The sequence below is a fragment of the Arachis ipaensis genome, chromosome B2, assembly GCF_059453495.1.
Source record: "Arachis ipaensis isolate K30076 ecotype BB chromosome B2, ASM5945349v1, whole genome shotgun sequence".
NCBI lineage: Eukaryota > Viridiplantae > Streptophyta > Magnoliopsida > Fabales > Fabaceae > Arachis > Arachis ipaensis.
Window position 1 is genome coordinate 71668292 of NC_142437.1, and position 22949 is coordinate 71691240.

At 38.2% G+C, this 22949-nt stretch overlaps 1 protein-coding gene and 1 non-coding gene across 2 annotated transcripts; one reads left to right on the forward strand and one right to left on the reverse strand.

Moving 5' to 3' along the window:
- Positions 1-1084: 1084 nt before the first annotated feature.
- LOC148574344 (small nucleolar RNA R71) lies at positions 1085-1192 on the reverse strand. The gene has a single exon (XR_015906740.1). It is a non-coding gene; the product is annotated as a small nucleolar RNA R71 (small nucleolar RNA).
- A 6970-nt stretch (positions 1193-8162) lies between these two features.
- Positions 8163-13574, forward strand: LOC107625264 (core-2/I-branching beta-1,6-N-acetylglucosaminyltransferase family protein). The gene is made up of 2 exons (XM_016327858.3): positions 8163-9377; positions 13335-13574. Exon 1 carries the CDS (start codon positions 8366-8368, stop codon positions 9365-9367), a length of 1002 nt encoding a protein of 333 aa, XP_016183344.1. The 5' UTR covers positions 8163-8365; the 3' UTR covers positions 9368-9377; positions 13335-13574.
- The last annotated feature ends 9375 nt before the right edge of the window (positions 13575-22949 follow it).

Here is a 22949-nt window from a genome sequence, read left to right on the forward strand (position 1 = left end):
TTTCAAAACTAATTTCAATCATATCTTTTCAAAAGTATCTTCTTATCATATCTTTTTCAAAAACTTGATTTCAAAATATCTTTTCTAACTTCCTAACTCCTTATCTTTTCAAAATTTGTTTCAACTAACTAACTAACTTTTTGTTTATTTCTTATCTTTTTCAAAACTACCTAACTAACTCTCTCTCTCTCTAATTTTCGAAAATATCTTCCCTCTTTTTCAAAATTTCTTTTTTATTAACTAATTATTTTAATTTTTTATTTTAATTTTCGAAAATTACTAACCTTTTTCAAAAACTATTTTCGAAAATCACTAACCCTTTTTCAAAAATAATTTTCGAAAATCCTTCTCCCTCGTCTCCTTCTAATTATTTATTCATCTACTAACACTTCTCTTCATCTCACATCACTGCTCCTATCCTTACCCTTGTGTTTGGATTCTTCATTCTTCTTCACCCCTATTCCTTTTCTTCTTCTACTAACAATAAGGAACCTCTTTACTGTGACATAGAGGATTCCTCTTCTTTTCTTGTTCTCTTCTCTTTCTTATGAGCAAGAACAAGGAAAAAGGCATTCTTGTTGAAGCTGATCCAGAACCTGAAAGGACTCTGAAGAGAAAACTAAGAGAAGCTAAATTACAATAATCCAGAGACAACCTTATTGAAAATTTTGAACAAGTAAAGGAGATGGCAGCCGAACCCAACAACAATAATGCAAGAAGAATGCTTGGTGACTTTACTACACCTAATTCCAATTTACATGAAAGAAGCATCTCCATTCCTGCCATTGGAGCAAACAATTTTGAGCTAAAACCTCAGTTAGTTTCTCTGATGTAGCAGAACTGCAAGTTTCATAGACTTCCATCTGAAGATCCGTTTCAATTCTTAACTGAATTCTTGTAGATCTGTGATACTGTTAAGACTAATGGAGTAGATCCTGAAGTCTACAGGCTCATGCTTTTCCCTTTTGCTGTGTGAGACAGAGCTAGAATATGGTTAGACTTTCAACCTAAGGATAGCTTAAACTCTTGGGATAAGCTGGTCAAGGCTTTCTTAGCCAAGTTCTTTCCTCCTCAAAAGCTGAGTAAGCTTAGAGTGGATGTTCAGACCTTCAGACAGAAAGAAGGTGAATCCCTCTATGAAGCTTGGGAGAGATACAAAGAACTGACCAAAAAGTGTCCTTCTGACATGCTTTCAGAATGGACCATCCTAGACATATTCTATGATGGTCTGTCTAAATTAGCTAAAATATCATTGGACACCTCTGCAGGTGGATCCATTCACCTAAAGAAAACGCCTGCAGAAGCTCAAGAACTCATTGACATGGTTGCTAATAACCAGTTCATGTACACTTCTGAGAGAAATCCTGTGAGTAATGGGACGCCTATGAAGAAAGGAGTTCTTAAAATTGATACTCTGAATGCCATATTGGCTCAGAACAAAATATTGACTCAGCAAGTCAATATGATTTCTCATGAGTCTGAATGGAATGCAAGCTGCATCCAACAGTACTCAAGAGGCATCTTCTGAAAAAGAAGCTTATGATCCTGAAAACCCTGCAATAGCAGAGGTAAATTATATGGGTGAACCTTATGGAAACACATATAATTCATCATGGAAAAATCATCCAAATTTCTCATGGAAGGATCAACAAAAGCCTCAACAAGGCTTTAATAATGGTGGAAGAAACAGGTTTAACAATAGTAAACCTTTTCCATCATCCACTCAGCAATAGACAGAGAACTCTGAACAAAATACCTCTAATTTAGCAAACTTAGTCTCTGATCTATCTAAGGCTACTGTGAGTTTTATGAATGAAACAAGGTCATCCATTAGAAATTTGGAGGCACAAGTGGGCCAGCTGAGTAAAAGGATCACTGAACTCCCTCTTAGTACTCTCCTAAGCAATACAGAAGAAAATTCAAAAGGAGAGTGCAAGGCCATTGAATTAATCACCATGGCCGAACTTGTGAAGGAAGGAGAGGACGTGAATCCCAAGGAGGAAGACCTCCTGGGACATCCAGTGATCAATAAGGAGCTTTCCTTTGAGGAACCAAAGGGATCTGAGACTCATCTAGAGACCATAGAGATTCCATTGAACCTCCTTATGCCATTCATGAGCTCTGATGAGTATTCCTCTTCTGAAGAGAATGAGGATGTTACTGAGGAGCAAGCTGCCAAGTTTCTTGGTGCAATCATGAAGCTGAATGCCAAATTATTTGGTATTGAGACTTGGGAAGATGAACCTCCCTTGTTCACCAATGAACTAAGTGATCTAGATCAACTGACATTGCCTCAGAAGAAATAGGATCCTGGAAAGTTCGTAATACCTTGTACCATAGGCAACATGATCTTTGAAAAGGCTCTGTGTGACCTTGGTTCAGGGATAAACCTCATGCCCCTCTCTGTAATAGAGAAACTGGGAATCTATGGGGTGCAAGCCACTAAAATCTTATTAGAGATGGCAAAAAATTCAAGAAAACAGGCTTATGGACAAGTAGAGGACGTGTTAGTAAAGGTTGAAGGCCTTTACATCCCTGCTGATTTCATAGTCCTAGACACTGGGAAGGATGAGGATGAATTCATCATCCTTGGAAGACCCTTCCTAGCCACAGCAAGAGCTGTGATTAATGTGGATAGAGGAGAATTGACCCTTCAATTAAATGAGGACAACCTTGTGTTTAAAACTCAAGGATCTCTCTCTGTACCCATGGAGAGGAAGCACAGTAAGCTCCTCTCATTGCAGAGTCAACCAGAGCCCCCACAGTCAAACTCTAAGTTTGGTGTTGGGAGGCCACAACCAAACTCTAAGTTTGGTGTTGAACTCCCATATCCAAACTCTAAGTTTGGTGTTGGAGAGTCTCAACAATGCTCTGAACACCTGTGAGGCTCCATGAGAGCCCACTGTCAAGCTATTGATATTAAAGAAGCGCTTATTGGGAGGCAACCCAATTTTTATCTAATTTCTATTTCTATTGTTTTTCATGTTTTATTAGGTTCATGATCATGTGGAGTCACAAAATAAATATAAAAATTAAAAATGGAATCAAAAATAGCAGAAGAAAAATTACACCCTAGAGGAAGACCTTACTGGCGTTTAAACGCCAATAAGAAGCATCTGGCTGGCGTTCAACGCCAGAACAGAGCATGGTTCTGGCGCTGAACGCCCAAAATGGGCAGCATCTGGGTGTTTGAACGCCAGAATTGCACCCTGGAGAAGAGCTGGCGCTGAACGCCCAGAACAAGCATGGTTCTGGCGTTCAACGCCAGAAATGGGCAACAATTGGGCGTTCAACGCCCAGAACAAGCACCAATCTGGCGCTGAACGCCCAGAGTTGTGTGCAAGGGCATTTTGCATGCCCAATTTGGTGCAAGGTTGTAAATCCTTGAACACCTCAGGATCTGTGGACCCCACAGGATCCCCACCTACCTCCACTCACTTCTTCTCACCCCTCTTTCACACAATCCCATAAACACTCTTTCCCAAAACTCTTCACCAATCACCTCAATCTCTCGTCCCTATCACCACTTCACCACTCACATCCATCCACTCTTCCCCATAAACCTACCTCATAAACTTCACCTACCTTCAAAATTCAAAATCAATTTCCCACCCAAACCCACCCTTATGGCCGAACCTTACCCCCCCTCCCTTCCCTATATATAGCCCTCCATTCTTCCTCATTTTCACACAACATAACCCTCTCTTCTCTTCTTGGCCGAAACACAACCCCTTCTCCCTCTCCTCCATATTTTCTTCTTCTTCTTCATCTATTCTTTCTTTTCTTGCTCGAGGGCGAGTAAAATTCTAAGTTTGGTGTGGTAAAAGCATAAGCTTTTTGTTTTTCCATTACCATTGATGGCACCTAAGACCGGAGAATCCTCTAGAAAAGGAAAAGGGAAGACAAAAGCTTCCACCTCCGAGTCATGAGAGATGGAAAGATTCATCTCCAAAGCTCATCAAGATCACTTCTATGATGTTGTGGCCAAGAAGAAGGTGATCCCCGAGGTCCCTTTCAAACTCAAGAGAAATGAGTATCCAGAGATCCAACATGAAATCCAAAGAAGAGGTTGGGAAGTTCTAACAAAACCCATCCAACAAGTCGGCATCCTAATGGTTCAAGAGTTCTATGCCAATGCATGGATCACTAGGAACCATGATCAAAGTAAGAATCCAGACCCAAAGAATTATCTCACCATGGTTCGGGGGAAATACTTAGATTTTAGTCCGGAAAATGTAAGGTTGGTGTTTAACTTGCCTATGATGCAAGGAGATGCACGCCCCTATACTAGAAGGGTCAACTTTAATCAAAGGTTGGACCAAGTCCTCATGGACATATGTGTGGAAGGAGCTCAATGGAAGATTGACTCCAAAGGCAAGCCGGTTCAACTAAGAAGACTGGACCTCAAGCCTGTGGCTAGAGGATGGTTGGAGTTTATCCAACGCTCCATCATCCCCACTAGCAACCGATCTGAAGTTACTGTGGATCGGGCCATAATGATTCATAGCATCATGATTGGAGAGGAAGTAGAAGTTCATGAAGTCATCTCTCTTGAACTCTACAAAATGGCCGAAAAGTCCTCCCCCATGGCAAGGCTAGCTTTTCCTCATCTTATTTGCCATCTATGTTACTCAGCTGGAGCTTTCATAGAAGGAGAAATTCCCATTGAGGAAGAGAAGCCCATCACTAAGAAAAGGATGGAGCAAGCAAGAGAGCCCATTCATGGAGCTCAAGAGGCGCAGGAAGCTCATCACCATGAGATCCCGGAGATGCCTCAAATGCATTTTCCTCCACAAAACTATTGGGAGCAAATCAACACCTCCCTAGGAGAATTAAGTTCCAACATGGGACAACTAAGGGTGGAACATCAAGAGCACTCCATCATCCTTCATGAAATTAGAGAAGATCAAAAAGCAATGAGGGAGGAGCAACAAAGACAAGGAAGAGACATAGAAGAGCTCAAGGACATCATTGGTTCCTCAAGAAAGAAACTCCACCATCACTAAGGTGGACTCATTCCTTGTTCTTACACTCTCTGTTTTTCGTTTTCTATGTTAAGTGCTTATCTATGTTTGTGTCTTATTACATGATCATTAGTAGTTAGTAACTATGTCTTAAAGTTATGAATGTCCTATGAATCCATCACCTCTCCTAAATGAAAACTGTTTTAATTCAAAAGAACAAGAAGTACATGAGTTTCGAACTTATCCTTGAACTTAGTTTAATTATATTGATGTGGTGACAATGCTTCTTATTTTCTGAATGTATGCTTGAACAGTGCATATGTCTTTTGAAGTTATTGTTCATGAATGTTAAATATGTTGGCTCTTGAAAGAATGATGATAAGGAGACATGTTATTTGATAATCTGAAAAATCATAAAAATGATTCTTGAAGCAAGAAAAAGTAGCAAAGAACAAAGCTTGCAGAAAAAAAAGAAAAAAAATAGCGAAAAAAATAGAAAGAAAAAGAAAAAGCAAGCAGAAAAAGCCAAAAGCTCTTAAAACCAAGAGGCAAGAGCAAAAAGCCAGTAACCCTTAAAACCAAAAGGCAAGGGCAATAAAAAGGATCCTAAGGCTTTGAGCATCAGTGGATAGGAGGGCCTAAAGGAATAAAATCCTGGCCTAAGCGGCTAAACCAAGCTGTCCCTAACCATGTGCTTGTGGCGTGAAGGTGTCAAGTGAAAACTTGAGACTGAGCGGTTAAAGTCAAGGTCCAAAGCAAAAGAAGAGTGTGCTTAAGAACCCTGGACACCTCTAATTGGGGACTTTAGCAAAGCTGAGTCACAATCTGAAAAGGTTCACCCAATTATGTGTCTGTGGCATTTATGTATCCGGTGGTAATACTGGAAAACAAAATGCTTAGGGCCACGGCCAAGACTCATAAAATAGCTGTGTTCAAGAATCATCATACTGAACTAGGAGAATCAATAACACTATCTGAAGTCTGAGTTCCTATAGATGCCAATCATTCTGAACTTCAATGGATAAAGTGAGATGCCAAAACTATTCAAGAGGCAAAAAGCTACAAGTCCCGCTCATCTGATTGGAGCTATGTTTCATTGATAGTTTGGAATTTATAGTATATTCTCTTCTTTTTATCCTATTTGATTTTCAGTTTCTTGGGGACAAGCAACAATTTAAGTTTGGTGTTGTGATGAGCGGATAATTTATACGCTTTTTGGCATTGTTTTTAGTATGTTTTTAGTAGAATCTAGTTACTTTTAGGGATGTTTTTATTAGTTTTTATGTTAAATTCACATTTCTGGACTTTACTATGAGTTTGTGTGTTTTTCTGTGATTTCAGGTATTTTCTGGCTGAAATTGAGGGACTTGAGCAAAAATCAGATTCAGAGGTTGAAGAAGGACTGCTGATGCTGTTGGATTCTGACCTCCCTGCACTCAAAGTGGATTTTCTGGAGCTACAGAACTCAAAATGGCGCGCTTCCAATTGTGTTGGAAAGTAGACATCCAGGGCTTTCCAGAAATATATAATAGTCCATACTTTGAACTAGTTTAGACGATGTAAAAGGGCATTGAACGCCAGTTCTACGCTGCTGTCTGGAGTTAAACGCCAGAAACAAGTCACAAACCAGAGTTGAACGCCAAAAATACGTTACAACCTGGCGTTCAACTCCAGAAAGAGCCTCTGCACGTGTAACATTCAAGCTCAGCCCAAGCACACACCAAGTGGGCCCCGGAAGTGGATTTATGCATCAATTACTTACTTCTGTAAACCCTAGTAACTAGTTTATTATAAATAGGACTTTTTACTATTGTATGAGACATCTTTGACATCTTTGATATCTTTGGAATCATCTTTGGATGCCTAGTTCTTAGATCAGAGGGGCTGGCCATTCGGCCATGCCTGGACCTTTCACCTATGTATTTTCAACGGTAGAGTTTCTACACTCCATAGATTAAGGTGTGGAGCTCTGCTGTTCTTCAAGAATAAATGCAAAGTACTACTGTTTTTCTATTCAATTCAATTTATTCTGCTTCTAAGATATTCATTCGCACTTCAACCTGAATGTGATGAACGTGACAATCATCATCATTCCCTATGAACGCGTGCCTGACAACCACTTCCGTTCTACCTTAGATTGAATGAGTATCTCTTGGATCTCTTAATCAGAATCTTCGTGGTATAAGCTAGATTGATGGCGGCATTCATGAGAGTCCGGAAAGTCTAAACCTTGTCTGCGGTATTTCGAGTAGGACTCTGGGATTGAATGACTGTGACGAACTTCAAACTCGCGATTGCTGGGCGTAGTGACAGACGCAAAAGGAGGGTGAATCCTATTCCAACATGATCGAGAACCTCAGATGATTAGTCGTGCTGTGACAGAGCATTTGGACCATTTTCACAAGAGGATGGGATGCAGCCATTGACAAGGGTGATGCCTCCAGACGATTAGCCATGCAGTGACAACGCATCGGACCATTTTCCAGAGAGGATCAAAAGTAGCCATTGACAACGGTGATGTCCTTACATAAAGCCAGCCATGGAAATGAGTAAGATTGATTGGATGAAGACAGCAGGAAAGCAGAGGTTCAGAGGAACGAATGCATCTCTATACGCTTATCTGAAATTCTAACCAATGAATTACATAAGTATTTCTATTCTTATTTTATGTTTACTTCTTATTTAATTTCGAAAACTCCATAACCTTTTGATATCCGCCTGATTGAGATTTACGAGGTGACCATAGCTTGCTTCATACCAACAATCTCCGTGGGATCGACCCTTACTCGCGTAAGGTTTATTACTTGAACGACCCAGTGTACTTGCTGGTTAGTTGTGCGAAGTTGTAATAAAAAGTTGAGATTACAATTGAGCGTACCATGTTGATGGCGCCATTGATGATCACAATTTCGTGCACCAATAACAAATTAAAAAAATTAAAAACTTAAAATCAAATTCTCCAATTTTGATTTCTTCAACTATTTTAAAAAATTAAAAATTATAATATTATATTATATCACTCGTTCAATTCGAGAAAGGAAAATATTATCCCTCATTCGTTATGTTTAATATTTATTTTTCGGTGATGGTCCTCTTTTGTTGATATCTTTAATATTAAAAAAGATGTTTAGGAATAACAAAATAATATATTATTTCTAGAAAACCAAAAGAAACAAAAGAAAAAGGCAAGAAAACAAAGTGAAAAATTCTACAAAAGCCACATATTCCAGCGTCTCTTCTGTTCCCTGCCAACCCTGGTCGTAATCTTGTGACCTCAAAATCTCAGCGCACACTCACACACACTACAGTACACACTACACACACTTCCTCAGTCCAAAAGACCAAAACCACAACCAACCAAAACCAAGCGAACAAAAAATCAAGCAAACACAGACCTTCCGATGTTGTCATCGCCCATACTTGTCTCCCTCACTTTCTTCATTTCCCTCCCTCTCGTCCTCCTCTTCTCCCCACAATTCCTCACCACCTCTTACCTCCCCTTCACCTCCGACACTCACGACCACACCCTCTTCCGCCGCGCCAGCGTCACCGCTGCTCACACCACCACCACCACCACCACAAACAACCCCAAAATTGCCTTCCTCTTCCTCACAAACTCCAACCTCTCCTTTGCCCCCTTGTGGGAGAAATTCTTCTCCGGGCATCGCCATCTCTTCAACATCTACATCCACGCGGACCCGTCCTCCACCGTCGCCGATCCTGGCGGCGTCTTTCGACGCCGCTTCATCCCTTCCAAGAAAACCAACCGCGCCTCGCCTTCCCTCATATCTGCCGCCCGCCGCCTCTTGGCATCCGCCCTCATCGACGATCCCCACAACCAATATTTCGCCCTCGTCTCCCAACACTGTGTTCCTCTCTTGTCTTTTCAATTCGTTTACAGTTACTTATTTTGCAACTCAATCCACTCCAGTTTCATAGAGATACTCTCCAACGAGACCAACCTGTATGACAGGTATGTAGCTCGTGGAGAAAACGCCATGCTGCCGGAAGTGCCGTACGAGGAGTTCCGGGTCGGGTCACAGTTCTTTGTCCTGACCCGGAAGCATGCGGCGGTTGTGGTGAGGGACAAGAAGCTGTGGAGGAAGTTCCGGCTTCCATGCGTGACAGAGGAGCCATGTTACCCAGAGGAGCACTACTTTCCGACGCTGCTGTCCATGGAGGACAGGAAGGGGTGCACCGGATTCACACTCACAAGGGTTAATTGGACCGGTTGCTGGGACGGGCATCCTCATCTGTATACGCCGTCGGAGGTATCGCCGGGGCTCATTCGCCGGCTAAGAGTGTCAAATTCGAGCTACCCGTTCCTCTTCGCGAGAAAGTTCTCGCCGGAGTGTCTCGCGCCGCTTATGGAAATCGCTGATGATGTCATTTTCCGGGACTGAATTGACATCGGTAAGTACTTTTTTAAGCATGCTATGTCAAATTACTGTCAAATATTCTTTTCTTATGATCTTATCTTTGATGCAAGTGTCATCATTTTTACTATTAATTATTTTTAATGTTTCCTTCCCTAATTATCAAATCATATTTTTAATTCCTAATTGTGGAATAGAGCATATCCAATTTCATTGAATAGCTTGAAAACATAAGTAAAAAGCAGCCAATACTTGTTTATTTTGAGGAAATGGTCAAATTAGTCATTACGTTATTCATTCTCTAAATTAGTTATTGATAGATTTTTTTAGGGTTAAGTACAATTTTGGTCTCTACGTTAGAGGCAAAAATTTATTTTATCCCTGGCTTTTTTTTTTTTTTTCCTGCTATAAAATGGTCTCGAAGGTTTTAATTTGTTTTAAAATCGTCCTTCTTATCAAATTTTTAATTTTAATTCCAAAAATATTCCTAAGTAAAAAAATTAATTTTAATTCCAAAAATACTCCTAATTAAAAAAAAAAAGAAAAAGAAAATGGGTTAAACGGGGAAGGGAAAAGGGTATCACGGGGGTGTTTGGTTTGGGGAAGGGAAGGGAAGGGAAGGGAAGGGGGAAGGGCCACCGCTCCTGCTCCTCCTCCTCGCCCTCGCCCTCGCCGTCGTCGTCGCCTCATTGTCGCCCTCGTCTCGCTGCACCTCGACCTCGCAGCGCCGCGCCCTAGTCTGGCCCTCGCCCTCGTCTGGCCCGTGCTCTCGTGTTCGTCGTCGTCCAAGAGGTGGTGGTGGTGGTTGTGTGCGAAATCTGAGTTTGAGTTCTGCATTTGGGTTCTTCATTATGATGATGATGATTTTCTGATGTTTCTTCTTGATATTTCCATTATTCATTATTGTTGTTGTTCTTCTGCTTCTAGTTGCTTTTGTTGTTGTTCTTCTTCTTATTCCATTATTTGTTGTTGTTATTGTTGTTGTTGTGCTTCTTGTTGTTGTTGTTTCATTGGTGTTTCTGCTTCAATTTCTGGGTTCACTTCAGCTTCTGGTTCTGCTTCTGTTAATTTTGGGGAAGAAGGGGAGGGTGTTTTCGTCCGAAGGACGATTTTGAAACTAAGTTAAACTTTAGGGACCATTTTGTAGCGAAAAAAAGGTCGGGGACGAAATAAATTTTCGGCCTCTACGTTAGGGACCAAAATCGTACTTAACCCATTTTTTTAATCAAATTCATTCCTTAAAAATTTTAAATTAGTCATATTAGTATCTTCGTCACTTTCATGGCTAATAGCGTCAAAGTTTGTTGGTGTGGTATGTTAACTACCATCACAACACACACCTAGTTGGACTATTAACATGATTGGTTTATGAAATTAGATCAAATAAACCCAAATTGAGTGATTCTAATGCCTCAAATTTTCTTCTCAATTTTAAGTTTTGATTTTATCTAATTTCATAAATTTATTATCTTAATAGTCAATTAAGACTCTTAGGTGTGTGTTGGGATGTCACTTACCGTGTCATATTAGCAAATTTTGACACCATAAATAAAGAAAGTAGTGGAAGGATTAACATGACTAATTTAAAATCTTTAAAAGACGAATTTGATTAAAAAAATATTTCGGAGACCAATTTGGAGAACGAGCGATCTTTGATGGATTAATTTGACCATTTACTTTATTTATTTTGCAAAAAATAAAGATTTTTAGGATGATAGATAATTTCTCTCTAAATATTGTAAAATCCAATAAAAGATTTCTAAATCTGATCATTTGCACACAGAAAAAGTGAGAAAAAAAACTCTCACAAAAGGGAAAAGAGAATGCATTGGTCTGAAATACGAGTAGAAATTTCACTACGTAAAACCTCCCTAAGGTCGATTCCTGAATTGCATCCTGTGTGAAACAAAGAATTGGTAAAGTTTATCCTGTGGATTTAGATACCTTGTGTGTATGTTAGAGATATGATGCTGGTGGTAGATATTCCGTCTTGTGGTTTCACTTTCAATTGATTTTTATCTGCACTAGTTCTCATAATTTCTTTGGTTGCACCCTTCCACGTTACTATTGTAGACCCAAAACGGCTTTTGCTTATAGCAAGTCTCCATGATTGGTTATTATTCAGATACCCTACTTTGGAGTGGATAAAGTAGTAGTTAGTTTGGATTGGCTTAGTTGAGTCTAAGGGCCATGAGGAATTATTCTTTTATTATTATTATTCTTGTAGAATTGCGTTAACAATATTACTCGTGTTATTAAAGCAACTCAGGGTAAATTCATTAGTTTGGTGTAGGTGTGTAGTCTAAGGCTTGGGGGCATTTGATCTAGTTCACGAGTTTAATTATTTGGAGGAAAATGTTTTTGTTGGAGGGAGGTTTATTAAACCTCTAAATCTTCCAAAACTCCTCTTTTCAAGTTGGGGTGTGTTTGCAAGCTTGCAAAAAGAAAAGGAAAGCTTTGGAGGGGAGGAAGGGAAAGTAAAGCCAGGACTTATAAGTTTCTCTTGATCAAGGGTTTGAAATATAAAAGAAGGGCAATAGAGGACTTAGAATATATTTTTACAATATATTCTTTCATAAAATAATTTATTGGAATTAGTATATTTTATAAATAGTACAATAATTTAGTAGGGATAAAAATGTACGGTCAAATAAAATTGAATGAAAACCTAGAAAAGAGAGGTTATGGAAGGTCACCAAAAACTCTTGACCTCCGAATAATAATACTTGTGAACTATATTAAATCCTTCAAAGGCTTTCTCTCCAAAACTTCTTATACCAAACTTGCAATGTCACCCCAGAATTCTGGAGTTTTAATCAGATTTTAATATAATTACAGTTTTATTTTCTAATTTTCTAATAAATTATTGAAATATCGTATGTCTATAATTCTATACATATAAATTCCAATACATTATTCTAATGAATGTATTAGGGATAGCTTTATAAATGTTGGTCGAGAAATGTTAGAAGGCTATCAGAATTTATTGTTTTTGGCCATCACTTAGTTATCAATTCAATTCCTTTAGTCTAGTAATCCAACAACGTACTTTATTCCATACTTTTAAATATTAATGGCTAACTAATGGCCAAAACCAATAAATTTTGATAACCCTCTAGCATTCATCAGGTAGATATGCACTTCTAATGTCATTTTATGATCCATCCTTAGAGAGGTTGTATCAAAAATCATGAGAGAATACATAAAGAAGTCTTCAACATTAGTACATAACTGAATTAGGAAGTGTACTTATCAGAGGTACCTAAAAGTGCCTAAGTCTGTTGTCAATTTGATAACTTCTGCGTGGTGAACACCATATGATGTGTGGCTATGTCGTTTGTTGTACTCAATCCTCTTAATCACAAAACTTAAAAAATAGTGACGACCATTTTATTCACGTTTCATATGGGTCCTAATTTTGAGTATATTTATGCACCAATTTGTTCAGGCCAATCAATACCAGCTTTAGCCACCTAAAGCGTGTGAACAGATAGGATGTCCATATTTCAAAGCAAATCGGTTCTCTTTTACTCAGTTATTTACCTTTTCTTTCTTTCCTTTCGTTTTCTTTCTTTTATTTTAAGCTAAACGGGAGCTTCAACTTTTGGAGACACCTAATTTGGTTTGCCCTTCGGTTTTCGGGTTTATGTTGCTTTTACAATATATACCACTGGAAATTTTTCAGATATTCCAAGAATACTGATTTTCCAATAGTTTTAGCTATTCATCTCAATCATAAATATTATATATTTATATATAATTAAAATGAACAGCTAAAACCACTGGAAACGGGTATTACTAGAAAACCTAAAACTATTCCTATACGACTTACTAGTGAATTAAGGATAACAAGTTCCATGTCTTGTTATGATCCTTTAGCTACCCACCGTTAACTGTCCTTACAAATTCTATAATGCCATGCCATTTACACTAGGCGAAAAATTGACACAAGCGCGTAATTTTCTGCTCCTTTTGTTTTGTGCTTTTTTTTCAGGGAATCTTTGATGAGTTCGGGAATACTGAAGACATCTTAATGTAAAATGCCAATGTCTTGGAGTCTTCTTGATGTGTATAGAAAATTCGATTGCTTTTTTAACTGTAAAGTGTAATTGTAATTCGAATTTCAAGTGTGTGAATGAACAAGGTGTTTCGGTATGGGCTGCAGAAAAAAGGCAAGGCTGGTCTCCAAAGGAGGCCTAAATTGTCAATTAATGAGCAATAGTTCAACTGTAAATTCGGGGTACATTTTTTTTTTTTTTTTTTTTTGGTAACTGGGTACATTTTGTTTATTACTAGTGTTTTTACCCCGGAATATAAATTTTTTAGAGTTGGTTTCCCACGGTATCCCCCAACCCGGCAGGTCAAGGACTAATCCGTCGCGGTACTGAGCTCCATTTAAGGGTTTGCCGCTGGCCAATGGGTTGCTGCATGCACAAGGCGGGATTCGAACCCCCGACACTTGCTTAAGCGGACTAGTGAGCTTTTTATAAAATCAAATTTTTATAAAAAGCTCGTAACGGATAAAAGTTTTTGTCGGCTAACAAGATTAGAGTTTTTGTAGATAAAAAAATTAAATAATAAACTATTTAGTTATTATTTTCATGGAAAAGAGTTTATTTTTTTTTATTAATAATTAATTTTAACATTCATGTTTGTTATCTAAAAATATTTTTTCTTTTTATATAATTAGATATTAGTATAAAAAATTTATATTGATAGTCATAAAATTAATTCAAAATCAATTTTTTTTAAATAATTGAATCTTGATTTTAATTATTGATCACAATAATAATATTCTTTTCAAATGAAATGAGATAAATTTTTGAATAAAATAAAAATATAGATTAAAAAAATAACCAGTAAAAATTTAAAATTTAATAAAAAAATAAAAAGTATGTATATAATAATATTTATGTGAATAATATTATGGGATTATTTTTTATTGATATTTAATTATAAATTTAATGTATTTTTTAAAATTATGAATTTATTTAAATTATATTATTTTATTAATTTTAATTTTTTTAGAATAAAAAGATATAGAAAAATAGAGATTGAAAGAGAAAGAGAGAGAAAGATAAAGGAGAGAGAGAGAGTTTGTTAATTTTAGAGGAAAAATTTTTACTTTAATTGTAATGAAAGAAAATCTCGTGACACATTTTAGTTTGTCAAATTAGTAATATAAAATATAAATTATAAGTTATATATAAAATGAGAAGGGTAGAGAGAAATAGAGAAGTGAAGAGAGATAGATAAGAGGATATAGAAAGGAACTTTATTAATTTTAGAGGAAAATATTTTCTCTTAATTTTAATAAGAGAGTGTCATGTGACACATTTTGGTTGTAAATTAGTAATATAATATAGTTATATTTAATTTCAATTCTAATATTTCAATTTTAGTTTAATTTTAATTGTATTTAGAGAATGTTATGTTACACATTTTAATTGTCAAATTTATAACTAATTATTAATAATGATATATAAGAGAGAATGAGAGATAGAGTGAGTGAAGAAATGAGAGATATAGAGAAAGGAAGATAAAGAGGAGGAGATAACTCTTTAATTTTGAAAGAAAATATTTGATTTCAATTGTAATGAAAAAGTGACATGTGGTACATTTTGATCGAAAAATTAGTAATAGATAATACATTTTTTCAGGCAAAAATAGAATATTCATCATAAAATTAAGAATAGTGATTAATTTTTTGCCTGTTTGCGAGAATTTTCAAGGATGAGACAATAGTTTAAATTTTTAATGGTTTTCACTTTGAAGCCGAATATTGAATTATCACTTGGCTAAGAGGAAAGACTCTCTTTCTATGGGTGACTGATGAACCACTATTTTATAGTTTATTTTGTACTGAATTGAGTGGATGTTATCAACTATTCTCACACTTATTTATATAAATTGCATGGTTTTATAAATCATTTCTAATTTTGTGCTATGATTGAAAACATGCTTCTTAGGCCTTAAAATCGCTAATTTTTAATCCTCTCTTATTACCATTCGATGCCGTGATATGTGTGTTAAGTGTTTTCAGAGTTTATAGGGCAAGAAGGGCTTAGAGAATGGAAAGGGAGCATGCAAAAGTGGAAGGAACACAAGAAATTGAAGTTTTGAGAAGCTGGTGTCCACGCGCACGCATGGCTGATGCGTACGCATGACCAAGCCATAACCAAGCGACGCGCACGCGTGGCTGACGCCTACGCGTGGCCAGGTGCAAGATTCAACGATGCGTACGCGTACGCGTGACGAGCGTCACGTGCCTCAGTAAAGTAAATTCGCTGGGGGCGATTTCTGGGCTGCTTTTGACCCAGTTTCAGGCCCGAAAATGAAGACAAGAGGATCAAAGTGTAAGAACCGAGCTTAATTAATCGTCTAATTAAGTAATTAAATTGCCCAAATTAGATTCCAAAAAATTAGAATGAGAATCTGAGGATTTAAATATGATTTTTGGACTCATTAGATTTTTCTGAGTTAGAAAATGTATTTTCTGTGAAAAACCTTAGAAAAATATTTAAGGCGTTAATTTTAAAGGTCTGGCCCAAAGTTGGGACAAACGGGCTAAAAACACTAACGGGTTGGATCGGGCCCAAGTTGGGCCCAAGCCCAACGTATATATAAGTTCATAAGTGAACCCATTCAGCACATCAATACTTAAAACACAACACCACTCAGCTGAAAAGGGAAGAAGGAGAGAAACCCCATTGTTACTATTCACTCTCAACTTCACAAGCTCATATCTTGAGCTACAAAGCTCCGATCGCCGCACCGTTTGCGGCTACGTGTTCCTTGTGAAGAGCTCTACAAAATCCATCCAAGAAACTGGTGAGGTAACCACGGAATCGTCTCAGTTCTTCTTTTCAAAATTTCGAAAATTTAGGGCTTTTAATTAAGTGGAATTTTGTGATTTTGGGTGTTTAAGTACACTCTAACCTTTTGTTAGCATTGGATTTGACATCCAAAACTAGTAGAAAAGGTAAGATCTCTTAAAACCCTTGTGAGGTTATGATTTAATTGAGCCCTAGGTTGATTAGTGATGATTTGTGTGTATAAAGCTTGATCATTGTGAGTTTGAAAGCTATTGGATCTTGTTGGTGCTTGTTGGAGTGGAATTGGAGGCTTGCTTGTGGTTGAAAGTATAGATTGTGCTCAATTTTGAATTTTAGCATATTGGGAATCGGCCAAGGTATGGTTTCGGTTTTCTCTATGTAGTATATAATATTCATGGACACTTAGGCTAGTGACCCATAGGATAGGTTTGAATTAAAATGGTTGTTGAGTTGTTGAATGATGATGTATGATAATTTATGATGGGTTAATGAATTTGAGTAATTATGATGATTGATGATGATATGATGACGATGAATAATTGTGTGGATTGAAAAGTAAATGGTAATGATATATGTGATGTTGAGATTGATGAATTGGTAATGTGGTTGAAAAATGTGAATGAGGATTGATTATAATGTTATACATTTGATGTTGAGGTTGAGAATAATGAAATGTGAAGGAAAAATTAGTAAGAATGGTGAAATATGTTATAAAGGGTAGATTTTGATGAAAAATGAAGTTTGGAATGGTTTTATTTGGTTTTGGTTGGTTTGAGTTGTAAAAATTGGAAAATTGGTAATTGGTGAACTTTTGGTAAAAAGGGAATTTTGGTGAACTTTGTCTGATCATAACTCATGCCTTAGTTTTCAAAATTTGTCGAAATTTGTTTAGCATTAAATTCCATTGAAAACTCTTTGAATTGATATAAAGTTTGTAAAATTTGGATTTTTTTAGAGGAAGTTATGATCATTCAAAGTTTGGTGACAAAATATGAAATTTTGCAAAGTTGCAGAATTTTGTGATTTCTGGTATATGCGCACGCACAACCCTGTGAAATTTTAAACCTGTGCGTACGCACAGGCAGGGGAAGGCTTCCTATTTAGAGCGGTAGCACAGCTTGTGCGCGCACATGACCAATGAGGATTTACAACCTGTGCGCACGCACAAGTTGGGAAGGGCAGTCTGTCGGGGGCGCTAGCACAGCTTGTGCAGCGAACAGAACTATGAAATTTTGTACCTGTGTGTACGCACACCCCTATGCGTACGCACACGTTTAAAAACTCTCTTGGGCATGCGCACGCACACTCCTGTGCGTACGCACACGCCCTGTTTCTCAAATTTAAATTTTGTTTTCAACTATTTCACCTTCCCAACAAGATTGTAAGCTTCTATGACACCATTTTAAGTCTTTTGGACATAATTTTGGGTATGAGAACATGGGAAAGAACTTTGAAGATTTAGTTGATGTCATTTTGAAAAATTAGAAAATGGAGGCTTAGGTTTTGGGTGTACTGAAGATGGTTTGACAGCTTGTGAAGGTAGACTGGTATGTGAAATGAGAACTGATGAATTGTTGAGTTCAGAAAGGAAATGTTGCATTGACAGTAGTTGAGATGAGTCGAGGACTCGGAATGAAAATGTTGATATGACAGTGGTTGAGATGAGTCGAGGACTCGAATGTGCAATGATGAATCATTGAGGTATTGAAATGTTTTCTGAAAAACCACTGAACTATTGTTTTACATTGAGATTTTGAGACGCTATGCGCCCAGCAGGGACAGTGGTTAATCCCGCTTACGTTGAGATGTGAGGTCTATGGCAAGAGTATCCCGCTCGCATCCCTTCGGATCAATAGAGTGTGCAGGCACAAAATCCTGGACGGTGATCCGAGCACCATATCTCGGGGGTTCCCAATGATGATTCCGAAGGGTGACATCTCCATGGAGGTGTGTGGGGTTGGCATTTGAACCGACAATGTGATATCACAGTCAGTAGGACAGGCATTCATCATGTGAATTTTCTATCTGTTTGTTTGCTTTGCCGACTTGTAATTGTACGCCTATTTGTATAACATGCTTAATTGCTACTTGAATTACTTGCCTTACATGCTAATACTTGTGTTTTACTTGCATTGTATATTATCTGTGTTTTCTACTGGGATTGAGGAGGTTCGGAAGACGGTGGCGATGGGATTGCATGGAGGATAGGTTCGTGAAGGCTGTGGAACAGCGGAGATCTGGTAGACTAGAAAATCCTTTGGGTTAGATTACCCTTTTGATATGTTAAGGTTTGAGTTATGTTAAGCTTTTATATATGCTTTACTATTTTAGACTTTTAGTTATGCCTTGAGATTGAATCTTGTGATGGATATGCAGTCTAGGATTGCCTTTGGCATCCCGGGGTCTTATATTCTACATCACTGGGCACTATTACCATACTGAAAACTTCCGATTCTCATATCATATTTATGTTGTGTTTTTCAGATGTAGGTCACAATCCACCTCGGTGAGTTGCTTTGGATGGTGACAGAAGCGGAGGATCATGATACTTTTGGAGTCTTTTGATTTATTTTGTATATGTCTCTCACCTTTGTATTTTGTTTTTTCCTAGAGGCTTGTATTGAGAGAGAAAAACCTGTATAAGCTGTTTTTAAACTTTCTGGTTTCTGTATGTCTGTATGTGGCTAGCCGGCTTAAACTCCGCGAGCCGTGGCTAGATTCTTATGATATTATACTATTATCTTTTGTTATATTATATCTATATCTTGTGCTTCAAGTTAGAAGCTTCGTTAGTACGTTTTGTGCTTTTCAAATCCTGTTTTTGAGCTATATCTTTCATCGGGCTTTTTGATTATATTAATTCTTCTATATATATTATGTATGAGCGTAGAACTGTCGTAACCTTTGATTAACTTTTGCTTTAAGACACGAGCTAAAGCTTAGGCTAATTAGGGTGTTACATTTAGTAGTATCAGAGCGGTTCGTCCTCGTGAGCCTAAAGGATGGACCGATTGTGCTTCATTGCATACTCTGTGTGTCTTTTTCTTTGATGCTATTAGGTTTTTTGTTTGATATTGCATAGCATGCTTGTTTGTGAGTGCCTATTTGGGATAATTGAAGCACTAGGCTTTTGATATTGAGACTAATCACCTTGATATCGATTGTTTGGTGTAGACAGAAACCCTAATGGCCACTCGTGAACGAGGTCGAACATGTTCACGAGAGAGTAGGAATGAGCAGCCGGCCGATAACCATGCCAAATTCATGACGGCAATGGCAAACTTAGCGAACACCATGGAAGCTAATGCTGCTGCAACTCTGCAAGCTGTGTAGAGGTTAGGCCAACTGGCTGGAAACGGAAATGGGAATGGAGAAGGAAATACGAATGACAATGCTGAGGGAAACGGCGACAACATGGGAAGTGCTCCGATGACCTTGGCGACTTTTCTTAAGGTTCATCTGCCAATTTTTCGAGGATCAACCAACCCTATCGAAGCGGAAAACTGGTTTCAGGCCATGGAGTGTGCTTTACAAGCACAACACATTCCCAATAACCAATATGTAGAATTTGCTGCTTATTAGCTTGCGGGAGAGGCCCAGCATTGGTGGCAAGCCAAGTGCCGCTTGCTACAACTTCAAAATGCCAATGTTCCTTGGGACGTATTCCAGACGGCCTTCTACAAGAAGTACTTTCCGGAGTCTGCAAGAGAAGCGAAGGAGATGGAACATATGCAGCTGAAGCAAGGTTCCTTGTCTGTGGCAGACTACACAAGCAAGTTTGAGGAGCTTTGTAGGTTTTCTAGGGTGTGTCAGGGTGCCCCAGAGACCTATGAAAGCTGGAAATATATGAAGTATCAAAGGGGGTTGAAGGACAACATTATGACTGCTGTGGCTCCAATGGAGATTCGTACTTTCTCTGATTGGTGAACAAGGCGAGGGTGGTTGAGGAGTATGCCAAGCTAGTAGCTGCGTCCAAGGACACTCATGGAGGGAACACTAGTAAGGGGCGTGGCAAGTATTTTCATCCGAGAGGTCAAAGTTTCAAGAGAGGAGGATTTTCGCCTCAAGGGCAAGGAGGCTTCAGAAAGATCACTCAGAATCAGTTTTAGTATGCTAAAAGAAGAGGAAATCAGAGTAAGATTTCTCCGGATTTGACTTGTGTGTGTTGTGGACGTTATCATCTATTTGACTCTTACAAGATTGGTTTAGGTGGTTGCTTCAACTGTGGGTTGCCTGGCCACATTGCGAGGGATTGCACTCGTGGGAAGAACCCGAATATGGGCCAGAGTTAGCATCAAGGTTGAGTATTTGCTGTGAACGCTAAGGATGCTTCTAAGGCGGATCCATTGATGAGAGGTAACTGTTTAATTGGTGATAAAGTCTTGATTGCATTGTATGATACTGGAGCTTCGCATTCGTTTATTTCATTTGCTAAGGTTGAGGAACTAGGCCTGAAAGTGTCAGCGTTAGCATTTGATTTGCATGTACATACTCCGCATTCAAACAGTTATGACTAGGTCAGGTTGTAGGCAAGTAGGTTTCAAGCTTGAGGGTAGAGACTTTTTACTTGATTTGATCTATTTATCAATGGTTGGGTTGGAGATTATTTTAGGGTTTGATTGGTTGTCGAAGAACCGAGTTTTGTTGGATTGCTTTGAGCGGTCAATTCAGTTTATGCCGGAAGGAGAAAAGGGAGCAGTGATAGCTGAGGGTTACTACCTAAACTCTGTAAGGGTGCACTATAGTGGGAAGAGTGTCAGGGTTATATTCTGTTGGCTGTGAATACGTTAGGTGATAATCAGGAACTAGATCAAATTCTGGTAATTAGAGACTTTCCGGAGGTGTTCCCAGAAGATATTCCTGAATTTTCACCTTAGAGGGAAATTGAATTTGCGATTGAATTAGTGCCGGGAGCTGGACCAATATCGATTGCACCGTATAGAATGGCTCCGATAGAGCTGGCTGAACTAAAGGCTCAGTTGGAAGAGCTTCTGAACAAGAGGTTCATTCGACCGAGTGTATTTGATGACGAAAAATTGAATTTCGCATAAATTCACCGGCAAGTATACCGGGTCGCATCAAGTAGTAAAACTCACGTGAGTGAGGTGATTAGTCTAGTCAAGCTAACAGTGGTGAATTGGGTGAAATTGGATCAACAGAATGTAAATTGCAAGGAATTTAAAGTGCAGAATGTAAATTGCATCAAATGTAAAAGGACTGGGTGCTGGAAAATTAGAAAGAATAGTAAATCAAGCAATTAAAATGAACTCTAGAACAAGTAACAGAAAGAAAAATTCACTAGGGATTGGAGATATCATAATCCACAACGAATCAAATGGGTCTCAACTCCTTTCTCAATCATATGCGTAGATCTATGGCAGATTGAAATTGATTGGATCTCAATTCCTTGGCAATCCAATCTCTCTAATTACAATCAATCTTGCCAATTCCTTGATCTAATTGTCATAAGAAGAGGTTAAGTGTATGTCTCTCATCCATAAGCCACACTAACTCTCAAGATCTCAATTCCTCCCGAATAGTGTTGATTAAGAGAGTAGTGAAGGATATAGCCTCAATTCTAATGCTCATGATTCCCCCTATGAGGCACACACAAGCATTCAACAGATTCAAACCCCCTTCCGGAGTGGATGAATCTCAATCAAAATAGAGGATATCCTATAGCTACTCAATTGAATTGAGAAGAAGAAGAAATTCACTAAATCATGTGAATCATAACAGAGCTCCTCCCCCTAATGACTGGAGTTTTAGTGGATCATAGCTCTAAAAACACTTGCAGGAAATGTAAATTGCAGGAAAGTAAATCAAGCTAAATAAAAAATAGAAATATAAAATTGGCAGAAAGGAAAGTGCAGAAGAGAATTGCAGAAATTGAAATTGCATAAGTGGTACGCGAAATCGTGATTGTTCGTTCCCTGGCTACAGCGCCAAAAACTTGGTATGGGAAAATGATAAACCACTATTTTATGGTTTATCTTGTGCTCAATTGAGTGGATTTTATCAACTCTTTACCCACTTATTCATACTATTTGCATGGTTTTACATTTACCTTCCTAATTATGTGCTTTGATTAAAAACATGCTTCTTTGGATTTATAATTGCTAATATTAATCCTCTCTTATCACCATTAGATGCCTTGATATGTGTGTTAAGTGATTTCAGAGATTACAGGGCAGGAACGGCTCAGAGGGTAGAAAGGAAGCATGCAAAAGTGGAAGGAATACAAGAAGTTGGAGAAATTACTAAGCTGTCCAGCCTGACCTCTTCGCACTTAAATGGCTATAACTTTAGCTACAGAGGTCCAAATGACACGGTTTTAGTTGCGTTGGAAATTTAACGTCCAAGGCTTCGATTTGATATATAATATGCCATAGTTTCCCTGACGCTAGGTGACACGACCGCGTGACCCATGCGGCCGCGTCACAGTGACGGAAATCAGCGTGTTTGAATTCTTCTCCAGCGATTTCTGGGCTGTTTTCGACCCAGTTCTCGGCCCAGAAAACACAGATTAGAGGCTATAAAGTGGGGGAATACATCCATTTATGAGGAGGCTCTCATAATTCACTTTTCATGTTTTAGATGTAGTTTTAGAGAGAGATGTTCTCTCCTCTCTCTCTCTTAGGATTAGGATTTTGGACTTCTCTTAGTTTTAAGAGTGACTCTCGATCCCAGGTTTAATGTTCTTTTCTGTTTAATTTCGTTTCCATTTTTATTCACCTTAGTACTTTAATTGATATTTATCTTTTGAATAATTG